Source organism: Saccopteryx bilineata, chromosome 4, assembly GCF_036850765.1.
Source record: "Saccopteryx bilineata isolate mSacBil1 chromosome 4, mSacBil1_pri_phased_curated, whole genome shotgun sequence".
Taxonomy (NCBI): Eukaryota; Metazoa; Chordata; class Mammalia; order Chiroptera; family Emballonuridae; genus Saccopteryx; species Saccopteryx bilineata.
Window position 1 is genome coordinate 291,590,619 of NC_089493.1, and position 25,273 is coordinate 291,615,891.

Consider the following 25,273-nt stretch of genomic DNA (forward strand, 5'->3'; position numbering starts at 1 on the left):
AGGAAGCAGCCCCGCCCCTCTCTCCTTACAGCCATGGACAGGAAGATCGGCAACCACGAAGCCAGAGTGCGCACGCGCCCCGCCACGCGGACCGGGGATGGGAGGTGGGGAGGTGGGCAAGGCTGGGAGTGGGTGGAGCCCAGCGCGCTTTCCGACAACTGGCGGTGGAGGGGCCTGCGGCGCATGCGCTCAACCCGCTTTAGAGATGAGCGGGTGCTTGTTGCTAGGGTAAGCTTTGAGGGGATTCGGGTAAAAAAAAAGCCATGATCTGCGCCTGCGTGCAGGGTAGATGCTGGGAGGGGTAGAGAAAACCTGGTGCTGGGCGCGGAAAAGGCGGGAAAATGGGCAACTCAAGTTAGTAAGTACCCAGAGAGCCTGGGTATCGGCTCCCAAGTTCGAGGAATCTTTGCTGGGTAAACTCAATCTGCCAAATCCTTTCAGCAAACTGAGGCCTTGTACAGTTGTATGAACTACCCAATGTCATATTGCATTATGTCAAAGCATTCCCATGCTCAACTAGCTGAAACTACTGATTTTATTTCATAGGCATGTGGTGGCAGAGCTGGGATCAAAACCAGGTGTTGTTCCAAAGCCAGAGTCCAACCATGGGAATACCTGCAGTAACACATGCACCATAACAACCTGTATCCCAAACTAAGTGTCCACAAGGAAAAGTCCCCCAAACCTCCCGAACCAGACTACTCTAACATTCCCACCTCAATCCAGTTCCCAATAAACACACTGGGCAGCACTGAGCAAAAACTCCGTTTATTTCCCCCACACACATTCTAGCTCTCCACTTTCTGAAACATCTCTTCCAACTCAGAATCAAGACCCAAGAAGCTGATTCACACCTGGAGCAAAAGAGAAAAGACCAGGCAGGTGAGAGAGCCCTTGGGGAAAGCTCTGGAATGGCTGCAGAAATTAAGGAAAGGACAAAGGAATTGACAACTAGAGATAGATACAGGCACTCATCCAATTGGGATGGTCTCAAGACGTCATGATCTGCCTGGGGCCAGAAAGTATTTCTTTCCCAGTCTGCTCAGATCTAAGGAAGGCTTGGTGTCTCTCTCTTCCACTCAGCACCAGTAGTCCCCATGGCCTGCAGTGTCAAGTCCCAGCATCTTAGCCTGGCATCATGGTACCTCATTTCCTGTCAGGCCTAGCCCTAAGCAAAGCTGGTCTTGAATATCCAGTTCCTCTGGCCCTTCCCTTAGCCGGAGCTGTTTCTACTACTCCCACGGTTATGTCCTAGGGCCCTGGTTGGCAAATTGCAGCTCGCATGTGCTCTTTGGCCCCTTGAGTGTGTTGTAAATTACCGAAAGCTGAAAACTGATATTAATATTCTGGGAGGAAAGGTCAGGCTTTCCTATCAGGCTTTCTCGTTCCATCCCTCCTTTAGGGAGGGGAGGGAGAAGAAAGTAGAAGTTTCTGGCTTGCAAGAACTATGGGTCATTCAGTTTTAAATCTAAAATAAAGGTTAACCTAGAACAGGGGCTCCCAAATTATACAGCCCACGGCCGCATGCGGCCCCCTGAGGCCATTTATCTGCCCCCACCGCACTTCCGGAAGGGGCGCCTCTTTCATTGGTGGTCAGTGAGAGGAGCACATTGACCATCTCATTAGCCAAAAGCAGGCCCATAGTTCCCATTGAAATACTGGTCAGTTTGTTGATTTAAATTTACTTGTTCTTTATTTTAAATATTGTATTTGTTCCTGTTTTGTTTTTTTACTTTAAAATAAGAAATGTGCAGTGTGCATAGGGATTTGTTCATAGTTTTTTTATAGTCCGGCCCTCCAACGGTCTGAGAGACAGTGAACTGGCCCCCTGTGTAAAAAGTTTGGGGACCCCTGACCTAGAAACTTCCCTTTCAATAGGAGGCAGAATTTATATACCACCTTGCATTGACTGTAGTTCTTCCCCCTTCCTGGAATCTTGAGAGTAAAATATCTCTAGGATAGTGAGGGAAGAGGAACCCTGAAAGATTTGTAAATGTCTTTGATTGTGTTACCTTGAGAGTCTTAATGTTTCTGTGTATCCCCTAAACAAATGTTGCCAGCCTATACCACGATGTCATGCTCTGCCCCACCCGTGTGTGATCAAGGGTATATAAGCAGCCCCTGAACTACTTTTGGGACTGCCCAATTTGGGCCTGCAGATGCCCCGTGTCAGCCATATACGGCCGGCATATTTAATAAATCTCCTCCTCTAATAAAGCTCTTCAAAATTTATCTGGACTGGATGTCTCTACGTGGACTCGATGAAATGAGGTATGGTGCCTTTCAGAATCTGGGGTGCGGTACTTTATAACAAGTGTGGCTCTTTCACAGAATACCACCTGCAGGCGCTACCTCGATAAGGAATGTACCTACCTATATAGTTTAAGTTTAAAAAAATTGGCTCTCTTGCCTGACCAGGCGGTGGTGCAGTGGATAGAGCGTCGGACTGGGATGCAGAAGGACCCAGGTTCGAGACCCCGAGGTCGCCAGCTTGAGCGCGGGCTCATCTGGCTTGAGCAAAGAGCTCACCAGCTTGGACCCAAGGTCGCTGGCTCCAGCAGGGGGTTACTCGGTCTGCTGAAGGCCCGCGGTCAAGGCACATGTGAGAAAGCAATCAATGAACAACTAAGAAGTCGCAACATGCAACGAGAAACTGATAATTGATGCTTCTCATCTCTCTCCATTTCTGTCTGTCTGTCCCTGTCTATCTCTGCCTCTGTTTTAAAAAAAAAAAAATTGGCTCTCAAAAGAAATTTCAGTCGTTGTACTGTTGATATTTGGCTCTGCTGACTAATGAGTTTGCCGACCACTATCCTAGGGCACAGCAGCCAGCTGAAGCCAAGAACAACGTAAGAGCTGGCTGTCCAATACATGAATCTCAAATTGGATGAGACCTACCTGACAGGGTCAGAAGATTTTGCATAGATATTTTGTTTTCCTTAATCAGCTGACATACAAACTAGTTAGCCAATATGTTTCCCACCTCCTGCTACCTTTGTGAGCCCATGTCCCTCCAAAGATTCCGTTTCTAAAGGTAATGATGGCTAACGGAAAAGAGAAAGTTCATGTAAAGTGCTTGGACACAAAGTATGTGCCTAGTAACAAGAATCATCTATCAGTTCTTTTGAGCTGTTCAAGATGAATTTTACAAAATTTGAGTCATAAAAGTGGGTATCAGAATTTCAGGACAAAAGCAAAACAAACATAGCCGGGCCTGTGGCGGAACATTGGATAAAGCCTTGACCTGGAACACTGAGGTCGCTGGTTTGAAACCTCTGGCTTGCCTGGGCAAGGCACATATGGGAGTTGATGCTTCCTGCTCCTTCCCCCTTCTTTCTCTCTTTCTTTTTCTCTCTAGCCACTCTCAAAAATTAATAAATATTTTTAATTAAAAAAAAAAAAGGCAAGACAAACAAAATTCATGTCCAGGACACATCATCAAATTCAAACCTCTTAATCCCCCATTGCTACCAAAGATCTTCTTGGATGTGAACTAGAGCTATTTTAAAATCAGAATGTTAACTGAAAAAAGTCAGTCATAAAAGAATATAGATGACTCCATCTATATAAAGTTCAAAAAGCAAGTAAAATCAAATTGTATTGTTTAGGAATGACTGTGACAAGTCCCACCCCCACCCCATCCCCAGTTCCCACAGGATGGGACAAAGAACCTTACCTGAGAACAAGACAAGAAGTAGGCCAGTACCCTCAGAGCCGGGTTCTAGACCAGTAGGACTCCCGGCGTGGGTGAAAGCACACAGCAGTACAAAAACAGAGAAGGCCACAGAAGAGAAGCAGGAAGGTGCCCAACACCAGCAGCCTGGAGCCACACAGAGCCAGCTCCTCCTGGGCGTGGACACAGGGAAGGAAGGAGAAATGAATGAGACAGATGGCAGATGGAGACTCTTCCCTTAGGAAGACATCTTACCCCAGCCCAAAGCTAAGGTCTGCATGGAGAGAAGAGCTCTCTGCCCATTCAAGGAGCAACTAAAGAGGAAGTATAAGTTATGTCTGTACAAGCTCACTGTCTCCATAGCTGACAAACTGCCTTCTTGCCCAACCATCCAATTCCCTAATAATGATTCTATGAGAGTTCAACTATCTTCCATATTTCCAGGTCTGGAAACCAAGATCTCTGATTCCAAGCTCCCAGGGGATGCTCCTCACCGGAGTCACTGCAAATGTGAGGGAAGACCACGCCTCCCAGCTGGTCTCTCCTCCGCTTGGCCAGGCTCTCCCACCCGGCATCGGAGGCCCCCTGGCCTGCAGTGTCAAGTCACAGCATGTTAGCCCAGCCCCGTGATGCCTCATGACCGGGCCCTGCCTCTCTCCTGCCTCTCGCCCTAAGTCATTCCTAAACCCCTCATCCCAGAGTGTCCCCAAAGGCTGAACACTTTTCCATCTCTAGGCCTGTGCTCATGCTGATCTCTTTTGCCTGCAATGTATTTCCTTTCTCTTGAACCGTCTCTAGTGCATCCTCTTCCCAAATCCCCCTCAGTCTTCAGGGATCACCCTGAGGGCAGTACAAGCCTGGGACCCAGAGTCGGCAAACCTAATCCCCAATCTGCCACTTGAGTAATTCTGTGGCCTTAGGCGATACACTCCCTCTCTTTGAACCTGTTTTCTCATCTGCAAAATGGGATAATAACAGCTACCCCAAAAGGCTATTTTAAGATCAAATGAGATAATGAATCTGAAAGCATTATGTACATTATAAACTACTGTACACAATTCCTTTTCTTAAATGATACCATCTCTACCATCTCTGTGAAACACTCTCCATAAATGTTCAAGTTAGAGTTAACTGCTCCTTACTTTGCGTTTGAATAACATTTTGCTCTGATCGCTATGCTACCAATTAGCTTACTCTGCCTCTTAGCCTAGCTTCTGAATTCCTTTGAGGCAGAGGTCATATTTTATTGTATTTAAAGACAATAGTTAATAGTAATAGCTGTCATTTATCAAATCTCTATTATGTACCAGGCATTGTAGTGGGTCCTTTACATTCACTCACACTTATTTATTGAAATTAGGAGGTAGTATCATGTTTTCCATTTTGCAGATGAGGCAGCTGAGGCTCAGAGAGACTCAGGTACTTGTTCAAGGTCACACAGCCTCCCAGGCAGAATTACAAAGCCTACATTTTATCTACTAGGCAAAATTGCCTTCAAGAAACAGCATGCAGCCTGACTAGGCGGTGGCACAGTGGATAGAGCGTTGGACTGGGAAGTGGAGGACCCAGGTTCAAAGCCCTGAGATCGCCAGCTTGAGCGTTGGCTCATCTGATTTGAGCAAAGCTCACCAGCTTGAACCCAGGGTCACTGGCTTGAGCAAGGAGTCACTTGGTCTGCTGTAGCCCCCAGGCCAAGGCACATATGAGAAAGCAATCAATGAACAACTAAGGTGCCACAACAAAGAATTGATACTTCTCTCCCCTTCCTGTCTGTCTGTCCCTATCTGTCCCTCTTTCTGTCTGTCTTTTTCACAAAAAAAAAAAAAGAGAGAGAGAGAAAGAAACAGCATGCAGCATGGCAATCTATGGAGCCCTGATCACCTGCAGCTCTTACCGAGGTGAGCAGCTTGGTGAGTGCAAGGCCTTCCTGGCTCCAGACCCTGACACAATCCTCGGCCATCCTAGGGCTCAGGGTGGCATTTCCTGCTCCGTCCTCCGAGCAGGATACAGGCGGCTGGCTGGAGGGCAGGAGAGCCGGAGCAGCGCTAAAATACAGGCAGACACCGGGTGTCCTCTCTGTGGTCACCCTGGCTGTAATGAGGACAAGCTCTTCTGCAGAAGACCCTACAGGAGACACAAGAGAGGAGATGGGAGAAAGTGAAGGGTTGGATGGAAGCCATCCACTTCCAGACTTCTATTCATTTCTAAGACTTCTTAACAGTACCAGGTGTTTTAGCACTGATTCTATTCAATAAAATACTCTATAGACTAGGGGTCAGGAACCTATGGCTCATGTGCCACATGTGGCTCTTTTGATGGCTGCATATGGCTCGCAGACAAATCTTTAATAAAAAAAAATAATAACGTTAAAAATATAAAACATTCTCATGTATTACAATCCATTCATTTCCTATCGCTCATGTTCATGGTTGCAGGTGGCTGGAGCCAATCACAGCTGTCCTCCGGGACAACACCAAATTTTTATTGGATAATGCATAACGTACAGGGGTTGTTGTATGGCTCTCATGGAATTATGTTTTAAAATGTGTGGCGTTCATGACTCTCTCAGCCAAAAAGGTTCCCAACCCCTGCTATAGACCATCATTTCATCACTGAAAAATGAAAATAACTGTATGCCAATATAATAAGTGAATTTAAATTAGCTCACAACCAACAAAACAAACAGACCAATACTGTCACAAGGTTGCAGTGGAACTGGGATACACATTGTCGATGTCAGTTTGTACACTACTTCATCCTTTTTCAAGAAAGCAGTTTTCCACTAGATGCCAAAATCCATGAAAAGGTTTACCTCTCATTTTGAATTAGTGGGAAAACACTGGCCTAGTCAGTCAATAGCCTTGGGACAATTTCCATTTGGGAAATAAAAGTTCAACTCTTCTCTCACACTATAAAATAAAGTCCAGGTGTGTTAATTACCTATACAAACAAACTAAAATAAAACAAAAACCTAAACACATATTAAAAACAAATACAAAGCCCTGGCCAGTTGGCTCAGTGGTAGAGCGTCGGCCTGGCGTGCAGAAGTCCCGGGTTCGATTTCCGGCCAGGGCACACAGGAGAAGCGCCCATCTGCTTCTCCACCTCTCCCCCTCTCCTTCCTCTTTGTCTCTCTCTTCCCCTCCCGCAGCCGAGGCTCCATTGGAGCAAAGATGGCCCAGGCGCTGGGAATGGCTCCTTGGCCTCTGCCCCAAGGCGCTAGAGTGGCTCTGGTCGCAACGGAGCAATGCCCCGGAGGGGCAGAGCATTGCCCCCTGGTGGGCAGAGCTTCGCCCCTGGTGGGTGTGCCGGGTGGATCCCAGTTGGGCGCATGCGGGAGTCTGTCTGACTGTCTCTCCCTGTTTCCAGCTTCAGAAAAATACAAAAAAAACCCCCAAAAAACAAATACAGTACGTAGCAGAGCAGCTCCCTCGCTGCGATCTATTGAAAGTCAGCCCTCGCAACAAGGGTTTAAAAAAAAAAAAAAGACAAAAAGAAAAATAAAAAGAAATAAATTTTAAAAACAAATACAGAAGAATATTTTCTAATTTTAAAGTTAGCAAAACCTTCCTAAAAAAGACAAAATCAAAGACTTCTATACAATGAAAGATAAGTTAAAAAAAAAACCACGTTGGCCCTGGCTGGTTAGCTCAGTGGATAGAACATTGGCCTGGCATATAGACGTCCTGGGTTCGATCCCCGGTCAGGGCACACAAGAGAAGCGACCATTTGCTTCTCTCCTCCTCTCTCTCCCCCTTCTCTCCCTCTTCCTCTCTTGCAGCCAGTGGCTCAACTGGTTCGAGCATAAGCCCTCAGTGCTGAGGATAGCTTAGTTGATTCAAGCATTGGCCCCAGAAGGGGGTTGCTAGGTGGATCCCAGTTGGGGTGCACGTGGGAGTCTATCTCACTATCTCTCCTCCTCTCACTTAAAACAAACAAACAAACTTTAAAAACCAGTAACAGACTGGTTGAAAATACCTATAATAGATTTAATTGGCAGAATGGTTTATTATTTAGAATGTATAAAGACCTAAAATTCAAGACAATGAAAGACAAAGAAAAATAAGCGAAGAATATAATGCTCAACCTTACTAGCAACCCAGAGAAAGTAAATTAAAATAATCAGATAATTCCTTTGCCCATTAAACTGGTAAAAATTAAAAAGTGTTAGTAACAAGAGTTATTGAAGATGTGGGGAAGTGGGCACTCTCAATTGGTAACTTTTTTATTTTTTTACAGAGACAGAGTCAGAGAGAGGGATAGACAGGGACAGACAGGAACGGAGAGATGAGAAGCATCAATCATTAGTTTTTCGTTGCGCATTGTGACACCTTAGTTGTTCACTGATTGCTTTCTTATATGTGCCTTGTCTGCGGGCCTTCAGCAGATGGAGTAACCCCTTGCTTGAGCCAGCGATCTTGGGTCCAATCTGGTGAGCTTTTGCTCAAACCAGATGAGCCCGTGCTTAAACTGGCAATCTCGGGGTCTTGAACCTGGGTCCTTGGCATCCCAATCCGACGCTCTATCCACTACGCCGCCGCCTAGTCAGGCTTGCTGACATCCTACAATTTGGCTGTATCTGTCGCAATTTTAAATGGGTACAGAGAGGGACTAAGAAGATGCCCACCAAACTCTCAACACTGCATGGGAAGGAAGTAGGAGGACTTTTATATCTGCTTTATATACTTCTGTGTGGTCTGAAACTACAATAAAATGAATTTGTCTATTAAAAAAAAGAGTATTCAAGGTAAAATACAAACTGGGGAGTGGGGTCCATATCCTTTGACCACTTGTAGAAACTAATCCTAAGGAAAAGATTCAAAAGAAAAATGCAAAGTATGCCAAAATATTTATTGTGACTCCACACAAAATACAAAAAAAAAATAGGAGACAATAGAGATGTTAAAGAATAGGGAAAGCATGAACAAATCACGGCCTAACCACTCAATAAATCATTCACATCCATTAAAATAATGCTTTGGGGTTTTTTTGCACTAATACAAAAAACACTGTCATACTGAAAAAAAAAAGAGAAATACAAACCAGTATGCACATCATGATTACAACTGAGAAATGTCCATGTGGAATTCTGTAAGAGAACTCCCTTTCTTCTCTGTTCCCAGATCCAATCAGTCACCACGTCCTCAGACTTCTAATGTCTCCTCCACTCACAGCACTGCCTTAGTTCAGTTTTTCGTATCATCTTTTTTTTTTTTTAAGATTTTATTCAATTTTCAGAGAGGAGAGAGAGAAAGGGGAGGAGCAGGAAGCATCAACTCCCATATGTGCCTTGACCAGGCAAGCCCAGGGTATCGAACAGGCGACCTCAGTGTTCCAGCTCGATGCTTTATCCCACTGCGCCACCACAGGTCAGGCCTTATCATCTTTTTATTGCAACCACTTCCCAACTAGTCTTCCTGCATCTGGACACATTCCTTCTAGGCACTCAGTCAACAAGTGTTATCTTTTTTTTTTTTTATTTAACAAGTGTTATCTTTTTAAAAAAACAATACAAAGGCCCTCGCCGGTTGGCTCAGCGGTAGAGCGTCGGCCTGGTGTGCGGGGAACCTGGGTTCAATTCCCGGCCGGGGCACATAGGAGAAGCGCCCATTTGCTTCTCCATCCCCCCCTCCTTCCTCTCTGTCTCTCTCTTCCCCTCCCGCAGCCAAGGCTCCATTGGAGCAAAGATGGCCCTGGCGCTGGGGATGACTCCTTGGCCTCTGCCCCAGGTGCTAGAGTGGCTCTGGTCGCGGCAGAGCGACACCCGGAAGGGCAGAGCATCGCCCCCTGGTGGGCAGAGCTTCGCCCCTGGTGGGCGTGCCGGGTGGATCCCGGTCGGGCGCATACGGGAGTCTGTCTGACTGTCTCTCCCCATTTCCAGCTTCAGAAAAATACAAAAAAAAAAAAAAAAAAAAAAGTAGGGAACTATGCCTGACCAGGCGGTGGTGCAGTGGATAGAGCATCAGACTGGGATGCAGAAGACCCAGGTTCGAGACTCCAAGGTCGCCAGTTTGAGCGCGGGCTCATCTGGTTTGAGCAAAAAGCTCGCCAGCTTGGACCCAAGGTCGCTGGCTCAAGCAAGGGGTTACTCGGTCTGCTGAAAGCCCACGGTCAAGGCACATATGAGAAAGCAATCAATGAACAACGAAGGTGTCACAATGCGCAACGAAAAACTAATGATTGATGCTTCTTATCTCTCCATTCCTGTCTGTCCCTGTCTATCCCTCACTCTGACTCTCTCTCTGTCTCTGTAAAAAAAAAAAAAAAAAAAAAAAAAAAGAGGAGGGACCTAGCATAAGGATAGAGCATAAGGATAGACAGAGATCAATGTAATAGAACTTAAAGTCCAAAAATAAACCATTATGTCCATGGTCAACTGATTTTTAATAAAGGTGCCAGTGCTTTCAATGGGGAAAGAATGGTCTTTTCCACAAAACATGATGGGACAACTGAATAGCCACCTGCAAAAGAATGAAGCTGGATCCCATCCTCACACCATACACAAAAATTAACTCAAAGTAGATCATAGATCTACATGCAAGAGCTAAAGCTGTAAAATTCTTAGAAGAAAATACAGAAGTAGGCCCTGGCTGGTTGGCTCAGTGGTAGAGCATCGGTCTGGCGTACAGGAGTCCTGGGTTCGATTCCCGGTCAGGGCACACAGGAGAAGCGCCCATCTGCTTCTCCAGACTTTCCCCCTCTCCTTCCTCTCTGTCTCTCTCTTCTCCTCCTGCAGCCAAGGCTCCATTGGAGCAGGGTTGGTCCAGGCGCTGAGGATGGCTCTATGGCCTCTGCCTCAGGCGCTAGAATGGCTTTCGTTGCAATAGAGCAGTGCCCCAGATGGACGGAGCATCGCCCCCTGGTGGGCATGCCAGGTGGATCCCAGTCGGGCGCATGCGAGAGTCTGTCTGACTGCCTCCCCATTTCCAGCTTCAGAAAAATACAAAAAAAAAAAAAGAGAAAATACAGAAGTAAATCTTAGCAAACTCATGTTAGGCAGAGTCTTCTTAGATATACTAAAATCACAAGCAACAATAGGAAAAAAATAGATAAGCTAGACTTCACCTAAATCAAAAATGTTTGTGCTTCAAATCAGACCATCAACAAAGTAAAAAGAATCCAGATAATAGGAGAGAATATTTGAAAATCATACATCAGATCAGAGAGACTTGTATCTAGAAGATATAAAGAACTCTTACATCTGAATAATTTTTTTTTTTAGAGACAGAGAGTCAGAGAAAGGGATAGATAGGGACAGATAGGAACGGAGAGAGATGAGAAGCATCAATCATCAGTTTTTCATTGCGACACCTTAGTTGTTCATTGATTGCTTTCTCATATGTGCCTTGACTGTGGGCCTTCAGCAGACCAAGTAACCCCTTGTTCAAGCCAGCGACCTTGGGTCCAAGCTGGCGAGCTTTTTGCTCAAACCAGATGAGCCCGCACTCAAGCTGGTGACCTCAGGGTCTCAAACCTGGGTCCTCCGCATCCCAGTCCAATGCTCTACCCACTGCGCCACCGCCTGGTCAGGCTCTGAATACTGTTTTTTGTTTTGTTTTGTTTTTTTTATTTTTCTGAAGCTGGAAACGGGGAGAGACAGTCAGACAGACTCCTGCATGCGCCCGACCGGGATCCACCCGGCACGCCCACCAGGGGCGATGCTCTGCCCACCAGGGGGCGATGCTCTGCCCCTCCGGGGCGTTGCTCTGCCACAACCAGAGCCACTCTAGCGCCTGGGGCAGAGGCCAAGGAGCCATCCCCAGCGCCCGGGCCATCTTTGCTCCAATGGAGCCTTGGCTGTGGGAGGGGAAGAGAGAGACAGAGAGGAAGGAGAGGGGGTGGGGGGTGGAGAAGCAAATGGGCGCTTCTCCTATGTGCCCTGGCCGGGAATCGAACCCGGGTTCCCCGCATGCCAGGCCGACGCTCTACCGCTGAGCCAACCGGCCAGGGCTGAATACTGTTTTAAAGTTGATTTTTAGAGAGAGAGAGAGGAGAGAAGCAGGAAGCATCAACTCATAGTAGATGCCTCCTGTATGTGCCTTGACCAGGCAAGGCCAGGGTTTTGAACTGGAGACCTCAGAGTTCCAGGTCAACACTTTATCTACTGCCCCACCACAGGTCAGGCACAACTGAATGATTAAAAGACAAATTACCCAATTTTAAAAATGGGCAAGACTTTGAATATACATTTCTCCAAAAATATGCAAATGGACAATAAGCACATGAAAAATATCCTTAATATCCTTAGCCACCAAGAAAATGCAATCAGAATCACAATCACAGTGAGACACCACTTCACACTGACTATGAAGGCTATAAACAAAAAGACAGGTAACAGCAAGTGTTGGGGAAGATGTGGAGAAATTGGAACTCTCATACACTGCTGGCTGGAATATAAATTGGTATAGCTCCTTTGAAAACAGTCTGGCAGTACCTCAAAAGATTAACCCTTTGAGTAGTACAAACATTCTTGTACGTCCTCATGCTTCCTGACTATCCTGAGTACACTGATTTATTTTGAAAATGTGTAAGGCAACATTAAAAAAAGGCAAATGTACTGGCCGGTTGGCTCAGCGGTAGAGCATCGGCCTGGCGTGGGGGGGACCCGGGTTCGATTCCCGGCCAGGGCACATAGGAGAAGCGCCCATTTGCTTCTCCACCCCCCCTTCCTCTCTCTCTCTTCCCCTCCCACAGCCAAGGCTCCATTGGAGCAAAGATGGCCCGGGCGCTGGGGATGGCTCCTTGGCCTCTGCCCCAGGCGCTAGAGTGGCTCTGGTCACGGCAGAGCGACGCCCAGGAGGGGCAGAGCATCGCCCCCTGGTGGGCGTGCCGGGTGGATCTCAGTCGGGCGCATGCGGGAGTCTGTCTGACTGTCTCTCCCCATTTCCAGCTTCAGAAAAATACAGAAAAAAAAAAAAGGCAAATGTATGTTCTTCTTGTTTCCATAGATAGGTTATCAAACAAAAATGATTTTAAGTTAATAAAACTGTAACTGGAACTAATTTCATTTCTTGAAAAGGGGGTCAGCGAGCATAAAAAAAACTCAGCACTCAAAGGCTTAAACATAGAATTATCATTTGACCCAACAATTCCACTCCTAGTTTAATACCCAAAAGAAGATCACACGGAAACTTGTACATGAGTGTTCCCAGCAGCATCATTCATAATAGCCAAAAGATGAAACAATCCAAATGTCAATTAAATGGTAAATGGACAAATAAAATGTGGAATAGTCATACTATTAATCAAAGAAATGAAGTACTAGTATGTGCTACAACATAGATCGGGGGTCGGGAACCTATGGCTCACAGATGTGGCTCTTTTGATGGCTGCATCTGGCTCACAGACAAATCTTTAATAAAAAAATAATAATGTTAAAAATATAAAACATTCTCATGTATTCCAATCCATTCATTTCCTACAGCTCATGTTCATGGTTGTGGGTGGCTGGAGCCAATCACAGCTGTCCTCCAGGACAATACCAAATTTTTATTGGATAATGCTTAACGAACATGGGTCGCTGTATCGCTCATGGGATTGCATTTTAAAATATGTGGCGTTCATGGCTCTCTCAGCCAAAAAGGTTTCCGACCCCTGACATAGATGAACCTTAAAAACATTATGCAAAGTGAAAGAAGTCAGTCATTAAAGACCACATATTGGCTCTGACCAGTGGCTCAGTGAATCGAGTATCAGCCCAGCATATGGATGTCTCAGGTTTGATTCCCAGTCAGGACACACAGGAGAAACAATCATCTGCTTCTCCTCCCACTCACTCTCTTCTCTCCCTCTTCCCCTCCTGCAGCCAGTGGCACAAATGGTTTGAGGGAATGGTTTGAGCATGTAGCCCTGGGCACTGAGGATAGCTTCCTGGAGTGCAACAGCCTCAGTTGCTAAAAATAGCTCGGTACTCAAGCATTAGCCCAAAATGAGGTTGCCGGGTAGATCCCAGGCAGGGCACATGTGGGAGTCTGCCTCACTATATCCCTTCCTCTCACCTAAAAACAAAAACAAAAAAGAGACCATATATTATGTGAAATGTGCAGAATAAGCAAAGCTACAGAAATAGGAAGTAGATTAGTAGTGCCTAGAGCTGGGAGGTTAGGAGAAAAAGGAGAATGATTGCTAAAGGGTAATGGATTTCTTTGTCTGGTAATGAAAATGTTCTAAAATTGATTCTGATAATGGTTACACACTTTTGTGAGTATATGAAAAGCCATTTAAGTGTACATTTTAAGTGGGTGAATTTTATGGCACATGAATCGTATTTCAATAACACTGCTATACATCAGACACATTCCTTTATTCTTGCTCCTTGATCATACCTGTACACCTACACATACAAAGACCTACCCCCTATACACAATCACATATGTGATTCATAGGAGAATCTTAGAATGATAGTGTTGAAAAGGACCTCAGAAGTCAGGGAATTCCACAGTTCTCTCTTCCCTTTTCATCTCCCAATTTTTTAGATAAGGAACCTGAGGCCAGATCTCAAACAGGAATTGACGGAGCCCACTGACTCTTTCTCACTCATCATCTTCCCAGATTTTAAGTGCTTTGGAACCGATGATGTCTAATTTTTTCTGTATCCACCATAGCTCATAGAGCTGGGCTCAGCATACAGCAGGTACTAAAGAAATTAGTTTAACTGAACAAAACATGCTTCTTAGATATCCCTGAAGCAAAATGTACCTTTTTGAGGAGAAGGCTATAGGAATGAAAAAGGATGATAAAGAGCATTAGGTCAAATCTGGCCCATTTCTTCACACCTCCAAGGATGTAATCAAAGAACCCCAGAGCCAGAAGGGGAGAAAGAAAACATTTATAGAGAAGCTACACAGTGGGCATTGTTTTCATTGTAAGGACTTAAGGCCTGGGGATGTGCTTAAGATCACTGGGTTGGTGAGGTTAAGGGCAGGGCCCACCCCTGAATGTTCTGATGTCCAACCCCACAGTCCTCCTTGATCTCACCTTTCAATCCCATCTGACTACCTGGAACCTTGGCTTGGAATGTCTGGGTCTTGTTCCTGTCTGGACCATCTCCAAAGTTCAAGGTGGTCAGCAAGCCCACAACACGGGACCCGTGCCACTTCCCTGTGACTGTCTCAGTCACAGGGCACAGGTTCAGCTGGCCAAAAGATCTCAAGAAGGAGACCCAGTCCTGTGTGCAAAAGGAAGGTGGGAGAGGGGTGAGCGACTAGCAGCAAGAGCAGGCCAACCGGGGACAGATGAGCAGGAGGGCACTCACCTGAGGGACATCAGGGCTGCGCAGGCCAGTCCTGTGAGTGAGGAGGAAGCCACCAAGGCCCAGGCCAGAAAGGCCAAGAAGCAGCAGGATCAGAGTGGCACAAACCAGAGGTGGATGATGGGCCAGGCAGAGATACAAGTTGTGCCCTGCCTGGCAGCTGCCCATGGGGAGCAGAGGGGTCTGGGCCCTCACAGAGAACCTGCAGGAGGACAGGAAGGGAGAACTGGCCACGAGCCTGCCAGTGAGAGGGCACTTACCCATTTTACTCAAAGGGAAGCTAACGCACCAAGAAGACAAGCGACTTGCTCTTGCTCAGGGCCACACAGACAGTGGCAGAGCCAGGACAAGAACCCAGGGCGCTAGACTCCCCAAGTGTTCACCTCCCTGCACCACTCAATAAATGTTTGCTGCATTTCATCTCTGGAGCAATCAAGGCGGACGCTGAGCAGGGCATGCTGTACTAGAAAAAAAGGAACCGGAAAAGAATTCTTAAAGGTAAAAATTCAGGAAACAGCTGTTCTAGGGCTAGGGTCTGGCTGCTGAGCAGTTCCAGCCAATAGCCCAAGGGAAGTGTCTGATGAAACTGCTCAATCTCAATACTCCCCTGCCATTCATTGGCTATGTGAGAAAAATCAAACTACACGCGAGTTTAAGAATCAGTGAAATCGGAGTTCTACCGCACGTTAAAGGACTAACTGTGGCAGATAAAGCAGTTTGCATAATACTTGGCCATGCAAGAACTCAACAAATGTCCATTTCTGTTCTATTTTTTCGGTGTCGTACTGATCTTCAAAGCCAGGCGAAGCAAGGCAAAAATACTATGGGGAAAACTGAGGTTCGTGGACTTGAACACAGGCATAGTAGGGCCAAGGTCTGAACCCCGTCTTCTGCTTTCAAGTGGATGCTCTTTCCCAGGTGAAAAGCGACAGTCTGATGAAAAGGAACATCTGGAAAGGGGATGGGGGGAGGAGCAGAGCGCCAGGAAAATGCAGGTGGTACAAATGCCCAGCCCCTGCTCTGCCTCTCGCCCGGCACATTTGGAAACGGGGCGGGGGGGAGGGGAGCAGAAAGGGAGAGCTCAGCGCCCGGTGATCGACGGCTGGTGGTGCCCCTGGGCCGCTCCTTTCCCCCGCCCCCTCCCCTGCAGTAACTCTACACACGCATCCCTTCCCAGTCTAACAGCATTGGGTCCGCCCGCTGCTCGCTCTCACCGCTCCGAGCCCGCGGAGGCCGGGGCCCCCCGCGACGTCACGCGTGGAGCCGTGAAGGGGCGGGGTCCATGCTCCCCCAATACCCGCGGCGGGGACGCGCCTGCGCAGTGCCCACACGGGGGCCGCCCTGCTTCAATCCCGATTGGGAGTGTACCAAGAGGAAATCCAGTGAAGGGGCCAAACGGGAAGAAGTAACTCCGCGCAGAGTAAGTAAAGGGAGAGAGGCAAGGGAACTGACCCTAAAGACGCTGTGGGAACTCTAAGCTCTCCCTCTGCGGAGCGCGGGAGGGTACTGGAACGTGGTTCTTGCCGCACACATTTCCTGTGGCTCGGCTCCCACCCGCGCCGATAGCCCAGCCCAGCCGCGCCCAGGTTCCGGGTGGGGACTTGGGTGAGGCTTCAAGTCCCAGGATTCTGGCTTTCCCGGCGGCTAGGTTCCGTTCTTGTCTGCTTCTTAACAATCAACTCAAACATCTTTCACGTCAGGTCTGGCCCCTGGCTTTTAGCGACTTTTTAAAGAATAGGATCCTACAAGCTTGCAAGGCTGCTCGATAGATAAGATAGCCATCTTATATCACGGCTGCCCACATTTTAGATATGAGAAGACCGAGGTCCATTTTACCTGAGACAACAGGGCACGTAGAGCCAGCCAGGAACCAACCTGGATTCAAACCCGGACTCTCTTCGTGCGCCTGCATAAGCCGTGACTGGCTTTTCTGGGGAATGAGTTGAGTCCTCTGTGAAAGAGAAACATCGTGTACACCTTGGATGGGAAGCTTAGACAAAGTGTGGGGAAACAGCCCCCATGCTCACCGAGCACACAACCAGCACTGGCCAAATCCTGCTGGAACAGAGTCTGAGTATTCATCGCTACTGAGGCATCCTTACTGGGGAGACCATGTTATTTCTGTACCACCACTTCCAAAAGTTTGTAGCACAAAATCCTCTTATATTTGATCAAATGATATTTGACAAGGGTGCCAAGACCACTCAATGAGGAAAAAATAGTCTTAGTCAACAAATGGTGCTGGGAAAACTGGATGTCCACATACAAAAGAATGAAGTTAAACCCTTACCCTTACCTTTACACCATATGCAAAAGTTAATTTAAAAATGCATGGAAGGGCCCTGGCCAGTTGGCTCAGTGGTAGAGCGCCACCCAGGTGTGGATGTCCCAGATTCAATTTCCCATCAAGGAACACAGGAAAAGCAACCATCTGCTTCTCCACCCATGGCTTCCCCTTTCTCTCTCTCCCTCTCTCTCTCTCTCTCTCTCTCTATTTCTCTCTCCCCCTCCCACAGTCATGGCTATATTGATTCCATCGCATTGGCTCTGAGGATGGCTGGGTGGAGCATGACTCCAGATGAGCAGAGCATTGGCCCCAAACAGGGTTGCGAGGTGGATCCCGTTCAGGGCGCATGCGGGAGTCTGTCTATTTCCCTAAAAGCTGAAACTATAAAACTTTTAGAAAACATAGGGAGAAGTCTTTACAGAGACAGAGAAAGAGAGAGAGTCAGAGAGAGGGATAGACAGGGACAGACAGATGAGAAACATGAATCAGTTTTTCATTGCACGTTGCAACACCTTAGTTGTTCATTGATTGCTTTCTCATATGTGCCTTGACCGTGGGGCTACAGCAGACCGAGTAACCCCTTGCTCAAGCCAGTGACCTTGGGTCCAAGCTGGTGAACTTTTGCTCAAACCAGATGAGCCCGCACTCAAGCTGGCGACCTCGGGGGTCTTTAACCTGGTTCCTCTGCATCCCAGTCCGATGCTCTATCCCAGGGGTCTCAAACTCGCAGCCGTGCGGCCCGCCCACCAATTTTGTGCGGCCCGCAGACTAATCAAACTTCGTGGATTAATCTGCGGGCCGCACAAAATTGGTGGGCAGGCCGCGAGTTTGAGACCCCTGCTATCCACTGTGCAACCGCCTGATCAGGCGGGAGAAGTCTTTATGATGCTGGATTTGGCAATGATTCCTTGGATATGACACCAAAAGCACAGGCAACAAAAGAAAAAAGTACGGCCCTGGCCGGTTGGCCCAGTGGTAGAGCATCGGGCTGGCGTGGAAGAGTCGGGTTCGATTCCCAGCCAGGGCACACAGGAGAAGTGCCCATCTGCTTCTCCAGCCTTTCCCCCTCTCCTTCCTCTCTGTCTCTCTCTTCCCCTCCCGCAGCCAAGGCTCCATTGGAGCAAAGTTGGCCCAGGCACTGAGGATGGCTCTGTGGCCCCTGCCTCAGGCACTAGAATGGCTCTGGTTGCAACAGAGCAACGCCCCAGATGGGCAGAGCATCGCCCCCTGGTGGGCATGCTGGGTGGATCCCGGTCGGGCACATGTGGGAGTCTATCTGACTGCCTCCCTGTTTCCAACTTCAGAAAAATACAAAAAAAAAAAAAAAAATAGATAAATTGGACATCAAAATCTAAAACTTCTGTGCATTAAAGGACACAACAGAATGAAGAAGCAACCCATGAAATGGGAGGAAATATTTGCAAATTATATATCTGCTAAGAAGTTATGTAAAGACAAGTCCTACAACAATGCAACAACACAAAGAAACGCCCAATTAAAAAGTGCACAAGGGACTTGAAAAGGAATTTCTCCCAAGAAGATACACATATTGTAGAATTGGGCACCTGAAACTTGTATAATTTTGTTAACCAATTCACTCCAATAAATTCAATAAAAAATTATTAAAAAAACAAAAAGAAGATATACAAATGACTAGCAAATGAACAGATGCTCAATATCACTAATCACTAGGGAAATGCAAATCAAAACCATGAGTAGACTCTAGCCCACACCTATTAGGATGGTTATTAAGAAAAAAAAAAAGGAAAATCCTAAGTGTTGACAAGGCTGTGGAGAGAGTGGAATCTTTGTGCACTGTTGGTGGGAATGTAAAATGGTACAGCCACTATGGAAAACAGACTGGTATATCTTTTAAAAATTTAAAATAGAACTACCATATTATATAGCAATTCCACTCTTGGGTATTTACTCCAAAGAATTGAAAGTAGGATTTAAAAGATGTTTGTACACGCAGGATCATAGCATTATTCATAAGAACTAAAAGGTGGAGGCAACCCCAGTGTTTGTTGACAGAGGAATAAACAAAATATAGTATATATACACAATGGAATATTATTTAGCCTTAAAAAGGAAAGACATCCTGAGACATGCTATCACACGGATAAACCTTTTACAAAGTGAAATAAGCCAGCCACAAAAACACAAATTTGTATGATTCCGCTTGCATGAGACACCTAGAGTAGTCAAATTCATTGAGGCAGAAGGTAGAATGATGCGAATAGGAAGTTATAGTTTAATGTGTTTAGAGTTTGGGTTTTATTAAAAGAAAAGAATTCTGGGGATGGAAGGTGGGGATGGTTGCATAATAAAGTGAACACACTTACTGCTGCTGAACTATACACTTAAAAATGGTTACGATGGTAAATTTTATGTGTACTTTGCTATAATTAAAAGTATGTTTTTAAAGAAACTGGAGGGAGGACAGAATTGACAGCAGTATCGTGAGTGTCGTACAAGTGCCACTAATTGACCTCAATGAAATTCCAAGCATGGGAAATATTTTCTTCTCAAAGCAAAAATAAAAGTGTATCTGACACAGAATTTTAGAATTTAGGAATTGGAGGGCACTTAATGACTGAACAAGTTTAACAACCCTTCCCTTTTTTATTTTCCAAACGCTAAACAGATGTCTGGAGAGGTTAAGGGACTTATCCCAAGTTTCCCAACCAGTAGGATTCAGTGTCTCAATCTCAAATCCAGTCTTTTCCCACTCTATCCTCCATCTTTAGTCCTGCCAAGAGATCTCTCTTGAAAACCTTTAAAGGGCCTGACCTGTGGTGGCGCAGTGGATAAAGTGTCAACCTGGAAACACTGAGGTCGCCGGTTCAAAACCCTGGGCTTGCCTGGTCAAGGCACATATGGGAGTTGATGCTTCCTGCTCCTCCTTTCTGTCTGTCTGTCTCTGTCTCTCCTCTCTAAAATGAATAAATAAAAAATATTAAAAAAAAAAAGAGAAAACCTTCAAAGGTCTCTGCCCATTCACTCTGTCACACCCTGCCCACTGTGGGCCAATTGGGTAAGCTGTCCCTAGTCTTGGTCTAATCTCTCCAGCCAGCATCTCAGTTCCTGGGGTAGTGTGTTCTTGCAAGCCCCAAGTCTTTTTGTAGTTTCAGCATATAGTATTCACTTAATACAGGGGTAGTCAACCTTTTTATACCTACCGCCCACTTTTGTAATTCTGTTAGTAGTAAAATTTTCTAACTGCCCACTGGTTCCACAGTCATGGTGATTTATAAGGTAGGGAAATAACTTTACTTTATAAAATTTATAAAGCAGAGTTACAGCAAGTTAAAGCATATAATAACAATTATTTTACCAAGTACTTTATGTCAGATTTTCGCTAAGTTTGGCAGGATAAATCTTTATAAAACAACTTACTATAGTTAAATCTATCTCTTTATTTATACTTTGGTTGCTCTGCTACCGCCCACCATGAAAGCTGGAATGCCCACTAGTGGGTGGTAGGGACCAGATTGACTACCACTGACTTAATATATACTTGTTGATTGACTTATTCTTTTTCTTGTGTGTGTGGCAGAGACAGAAAGAGTCAGAGAGAGGGACAGACAGACAGGAAGGGAGAGAGATGAGAAACATCAATTCTTCGTTGCGGTTCCTTAGTTGTTTATTGATTGATTTCTCATATGTGCCCTGACTGGGGGGTTATAGCAGACCGAGTGACTCCTTGCTTGAGCCAGCGACCTTGGGCTCAAGCTGGTGAGCTTTGCTCAAACCAGATGAGCCCGCGCTCCAGCTGGCGACCTCAGGGTCTCAAACCTGGCTCCTTCACATCCCATTTCGACGCTCTATCCACTGCGCCACCACCTGGTCAGGCTACTTATTGATTTTAGAGAGAGAAAAGTGGGGAGAGAGAGAGGAAGACAGAACAATCTGTTTCTGTATGTGTCCCGACCAGGGATCAAACCTGCAACCTCTGTACATCAGGACGATGCTCTAACCAACCAAACTATCCCACGTGGGCTCCCCCATTATTCTTGTGCTGCAGAGTAATTAGGTATATTTGAGTAGAAGTTCCTGTCAATGACTATAATTAACATCTATTTATGTAGCCAGACCAAGCAATTCTATGGACCAGTAGAGGCAAACTGGTTAGAGAAAGAAACTGCATTGAGTCCTAAGCATCGGGGTAAATGGGTGTGAACAAATGTCTTATATAGCAAAAATAAAATAAAATAAAATAAACAAAGGTGTGTGGGGGGAGAGCACAAGAGGACACAAAATTGGTAGTTCATTGTAATGCTACTGCCTTATACCAACATTCTGACTTCATCTACTCATCAGGTTCTCAAGTTGGATACTACGGGGGAAACCTGGTCCTAAACAGCTTAAATAATTTAACTGAGGAAGCACAGCTAATGGGTAGCAGAAGCTGGCTTATGATTTAAGCCTGACTACAGCTTATCAAGTGAGAATCAGAAAGCCGACTGAGGGGGGAATCATTCAGTCCCCCGAAAGGAATCAGAGAGGAACTCCTTGGTCTCTCTATGGTGATAAATTCCTCTTGCTGCTCTGGCCCAGAAGGAGCTTCTCCCAGGGGTGGGTTTGATTTTTTTTTCCTTTAAGATTACTGAATCTGGCCCTGGCCGGTTGGCTTGGCAGTAGAGAGTCGCCCAGCGTATGGAAGTCCTGGTCAGGGCACACAGGAGAAGCACCCATCTGCTTCTCCACCCTTCCCCCTCTCCTTCCTCTCTGTCTCTCTCTTCCCCTCTTGCAGCCAAGGCTCCATTGGAGCAAAGTTGGCCCGGGTGCTGAAGACTGTTCCATGGCCTCCACCTCAGGCACTAGAATGGCTCCAGTAGCAATGGAGCAACACCCCAGATGGACAGAGCATCGTCCCCAGTGGGCATGTCAGGTGGATCCCAGTCAGGCACATGCTGGAGTTTGTCTCTGTGCCTACTGCTTCTAACTTCAGAAAAATACAAAAACAAAAATAAACAAACAAAAAAAGATTATTGAATCTTGAAACTCTTTGGGCCTGACTAGGTGGTGGTACAGTAGATAGAGCGTCCGATTGGGATGCAGAGGACCCAGGTTCAAAAGCCCAAGATTGCGGACTCACCAGCTTGAGCATGGACTCACCAGTAGACATGACCCCATGGTTGCTGGCTTGAGCCCAAAGGTTGCTGGCTTGAGCAAGGGGTCTCTCACTCTGCTGTAGCCCCTCCCCCCATCAAGGCACATAAGAGAAAGTAATCAATGAACAACTAAGGAGCCACAAGGAAGAACTGATGATTCTCGTCTCTCTCCTTTCCTGTCTGTCTGTCCCTATCTGTCCCTCTCTCTGTCTCTCTGTTTCTGTCACACATACAAAAAAGTAATTTAAAGTTTTTAAATAATAAAAGAAGCCTCACCTCACCAGTGGTGGCACAGTGGGTAGAGTGTTGAGCTGGGCTGCTGAGGTCGCCAGTTCAAAGCCCCAGGCTTGCCTGGTCAAGGCACATACAAGAAGCAACTACTCCGGTTGGCGGGAGTCTGTCTGACTCCTCTCTCCCCGTTTCCAGCTTCAGAAAAAAAAAAAGAAAAAAGAAGCAACTACTACAAGTTGATGCTTCCTGCTCTTCCCCCACTCTCTCCTCTGTCTAAAATCAATAAACAGCCCTGGCCGGTTTGCTCAGCGGTAGAGCGTCGGCCTAGCGTGCGGAGGACCCGGGTTCGATTCCCGGCCAGGGCACATAGGAGAAGCGCTCATTTGCTTCTCCACCCCTCCGCCACGCCTTCCTCTCTGTCTCTCTCTTCCCCTCCCGCAGCTAAGGCTCCACTGGAGCAAAGATGGCCCGGGCGCTGGGGATGGCTCTGTGGCCTCTGCCCCAGGCGCTAGAGTGGCTCTGGTCGCAGCATGGCGACGCCCAGGATGGGCCGAGCATCGCCCCCTGGTGGGCAGAGCATCGCCCCATGGTGGGCGTGCCGGGTGGATCCCGGTCAGGCGCATGCGGGAGTCTGTCTGACTGTCTCTCCCTGTTTCCAGCTTCAGAAAAGAAAATGCAAAAAAAAAAATAAAATAAAATCAATAAACAAAATCTTTTTTAAAAAAAATTAAGAAATAAATAAATGATAAAAGAAATCCTCAAAGGTACATACTGAGCAGGGATGAAGAAGAGCCCTCCATTGTAATTTAGATGATGGACAACAAAATGTCAGATCTTTTTTAGGACCTCTGTCCTCAGTCTCTGTCTCTGTTTCTCCGTTTCTCTCTCTGTCTCTCTGTTTGCATCTGTCTCTGTTTCTTTCTCTCTCATTTATCTTTATTGTCCACTTCTATCAAAATGAGTGGCTTGGTGAGAGAGGCATCCTGGGGTATCAGGAGTGTGGTCTGCTGAGAAAGGGGACAAGACTGGGACTGGAAACCTGGAATGGGAACCTGAGCTTGTCACAGAGCAATTCCTTGACTGAGGTGGGCATGGCCCGCCGGACTGTGTCCAAAGCATCTTGATCCAGGTTGTTAAGGAAAATCCATATAGCACACGAGAGACAGTCAGAGATTCCTTATAGTGGCTATATTACAGAATGGGGTTCTGCACAATCAGTTTCTTCTACAACAAAGCCCAGCCTGACATGAGCATAGGAAGACTGTTTGGACTCCAAGGGCCAGCACTGGCCAGGAGAGTCTGGGATACTAAAGGATTAGGGGTAGCTCCAGTCCTAGGGAAACTATTTCATCATGCAGGGAAACTGCAGAAGAAATCTTGGCCCACAGAGCAGAGGAAAGGGGAAAGGTCGGGGTTCAGCAGGCATAAGGATTCAAAGGAATCATCTCAGGCTATGGAAGGAGGGCAAAGTTCCCTGGGCTTTTTGGAGAATCGAGTACAGGCCATATTCTATGAGAAGTGGCAGGGATGAAAGAGGGGAAATGAATTGATGAGGTATAAACTCCATCACTTAGCCTAAACCCTTGCTGTTCTCTCCCATCTTCACAGGCCAAGGCAGCCATCATTGACTTGGGGCTTCCACTCCTGTGATTCCAGGGCTAGAGGACCCTGAAAGATATTCTAGCCAACACCCTGGGTAATGCTAGAAACCTTCTGTATCTAGGCTCAAGCCACATACTCTCAGAACTTGTAAAGAGACCTTGGACCTGATATTCAAAGTCTTTACATTTTCCCATCAGGAGAAGCAGACCTGAACGAATTTTCCCCATGCCCTTCTCTGCCTGGCCCAAGTCCTTGACCATGCCCTTCTCTGCCTGGCCCAAGTCCCAGCTCCCAGTAAGAAGCCCGTACCCAAGACAGCTCCAGTCACTGCTCCTGCACAGCCAGCTTCGAGTCAGGAGGCTGCCCAGTGCTGAGATGCCCAGGAAGTCCCCCGGATTTCTCTGTGGTCAGGCTAGCTTCGTTAAAATAAACTTTGTTCCCCGAGGGTTTGTTCCTGAAGGTGTTATGGTGCACTTATCACAGTTCCTATGGCTACAGTCTCACAGTGAGCAGGAAATGAGTACACATCAGCATCTTCCCATAAAATAGGAATTTGACCTCACAGACAAACATGCAACAGGCAACCTTGCAAATGGCACGGCATGGATAGAGTTCAGAGAGTTCTGTATGACCTCAGTAGCAAAGGACATTAAATAAAACAATCCTTGCTTCAGCTTAGCTACTTAATAGTTAACCATTCATAACAGTATTAATCTTTACATCTAATAAAGAAAAGGTTGCAAACTGGCAGCTCTCAGGTCAAAGAAAACCCATGGACCTGTTTTATATGATTTCAGAGTGTTTAAAACTTGTTTTGAGTCAAGTTTTAAAAAATAAGTATCTTCATTATGCCTGACCTGCGGTGGTATAGTGGATAAAGTGTTGATGCTGAGGTCGCCAGTTCAAAACCCTGGACTTGCCTGGTCAAGGCACATATGGGAGTTGATGCTTCCTGCTCCAACCCTCCTTCTCTCTCTCTCTAAAATGAATAAATAAAATCTTTTTAAAAATAAGTATCTTTCAGTGAAAAAAAAATACCCTCCCAGCAAAGGCTACCATGAACACAGCTGTAGTTGAACAAAGTTGGGCTTATTGACTCATTGCAATGAGGG

General features: G+C 46.5%; 1 protein-coding gene across 8 annotated transcripts; it reads right to left on the reverse strand.

Annotated features, from left to right (window-relative positions):
• Nucleotides 1–748: 748 nt before the first annotated feature.
• On the reverse strand, nt 749–24,600 carry TMEM219 (transmembrane protein 219). Of its 8 annotated transcripts, XM_066275615.1 has the most exons (8): nt 24,471–24,600; nt 22,605–22,754; nt 16,761–16,875; nt 14,928–15,126; nt 14,651–14,840; nt 5,568–5,797; nt 3,677–3,846; nt 749–854 (listed from the first exon to the last, which is right to left on the reverse strand). In XM_066275615.1, the coding sequence occupies exons 4-7, from the start codon at nt 15,090–15,092 to the stop codon at nt 3,709–3,711; spliced, it is 723 nt and encodes a 240-aa protein (XP_066131712.1). In that variant the 5' UTR covers nt 15,093–15,126; nt 16,761–16,875; nt 22,605–22,754; nt 24,471–24,600; the 3' UTR covers nt 749–854; nt 3,677–3,708. The 8 variants fall into 8 exon arrangements, with proteins under 8 accessions (XP_066131712.1, XP_066131715.1, XP_066131714.1 ...); XM_066275618.1 differs by lacking the exon at nt 16,761–16,875; XM_066275617.1 differs by lacking the exons at nt 16,761–16,875; nt 22,605–22,754.
• Nucleotides 24,601–25,273: the final 673 nt, after the last annotated feature.

What these genes read in the sequence shown, in the direction of transcription:
- TMEM219 (XM_066275613.1), bottom strand. An exon ending in TAGTCAGATGGGATTGAAAG is followed by an intron (nt 5,798 to 14,650) that starts GTGAGATCAAGG and finishes TGTCTCCTGTAG; the next exon opens with GGTCTTCTGCAGAAGAGCTT. An exon ending in TCACCAAGCTGCTCACCTCG is followed by an intron (nt 3,847 to 5,567) that starts GTAAGAGCTGCA and finishes GTCCACGCCCAG; the next exon opens with GAGGAGCTGGCTCTGTGTGG.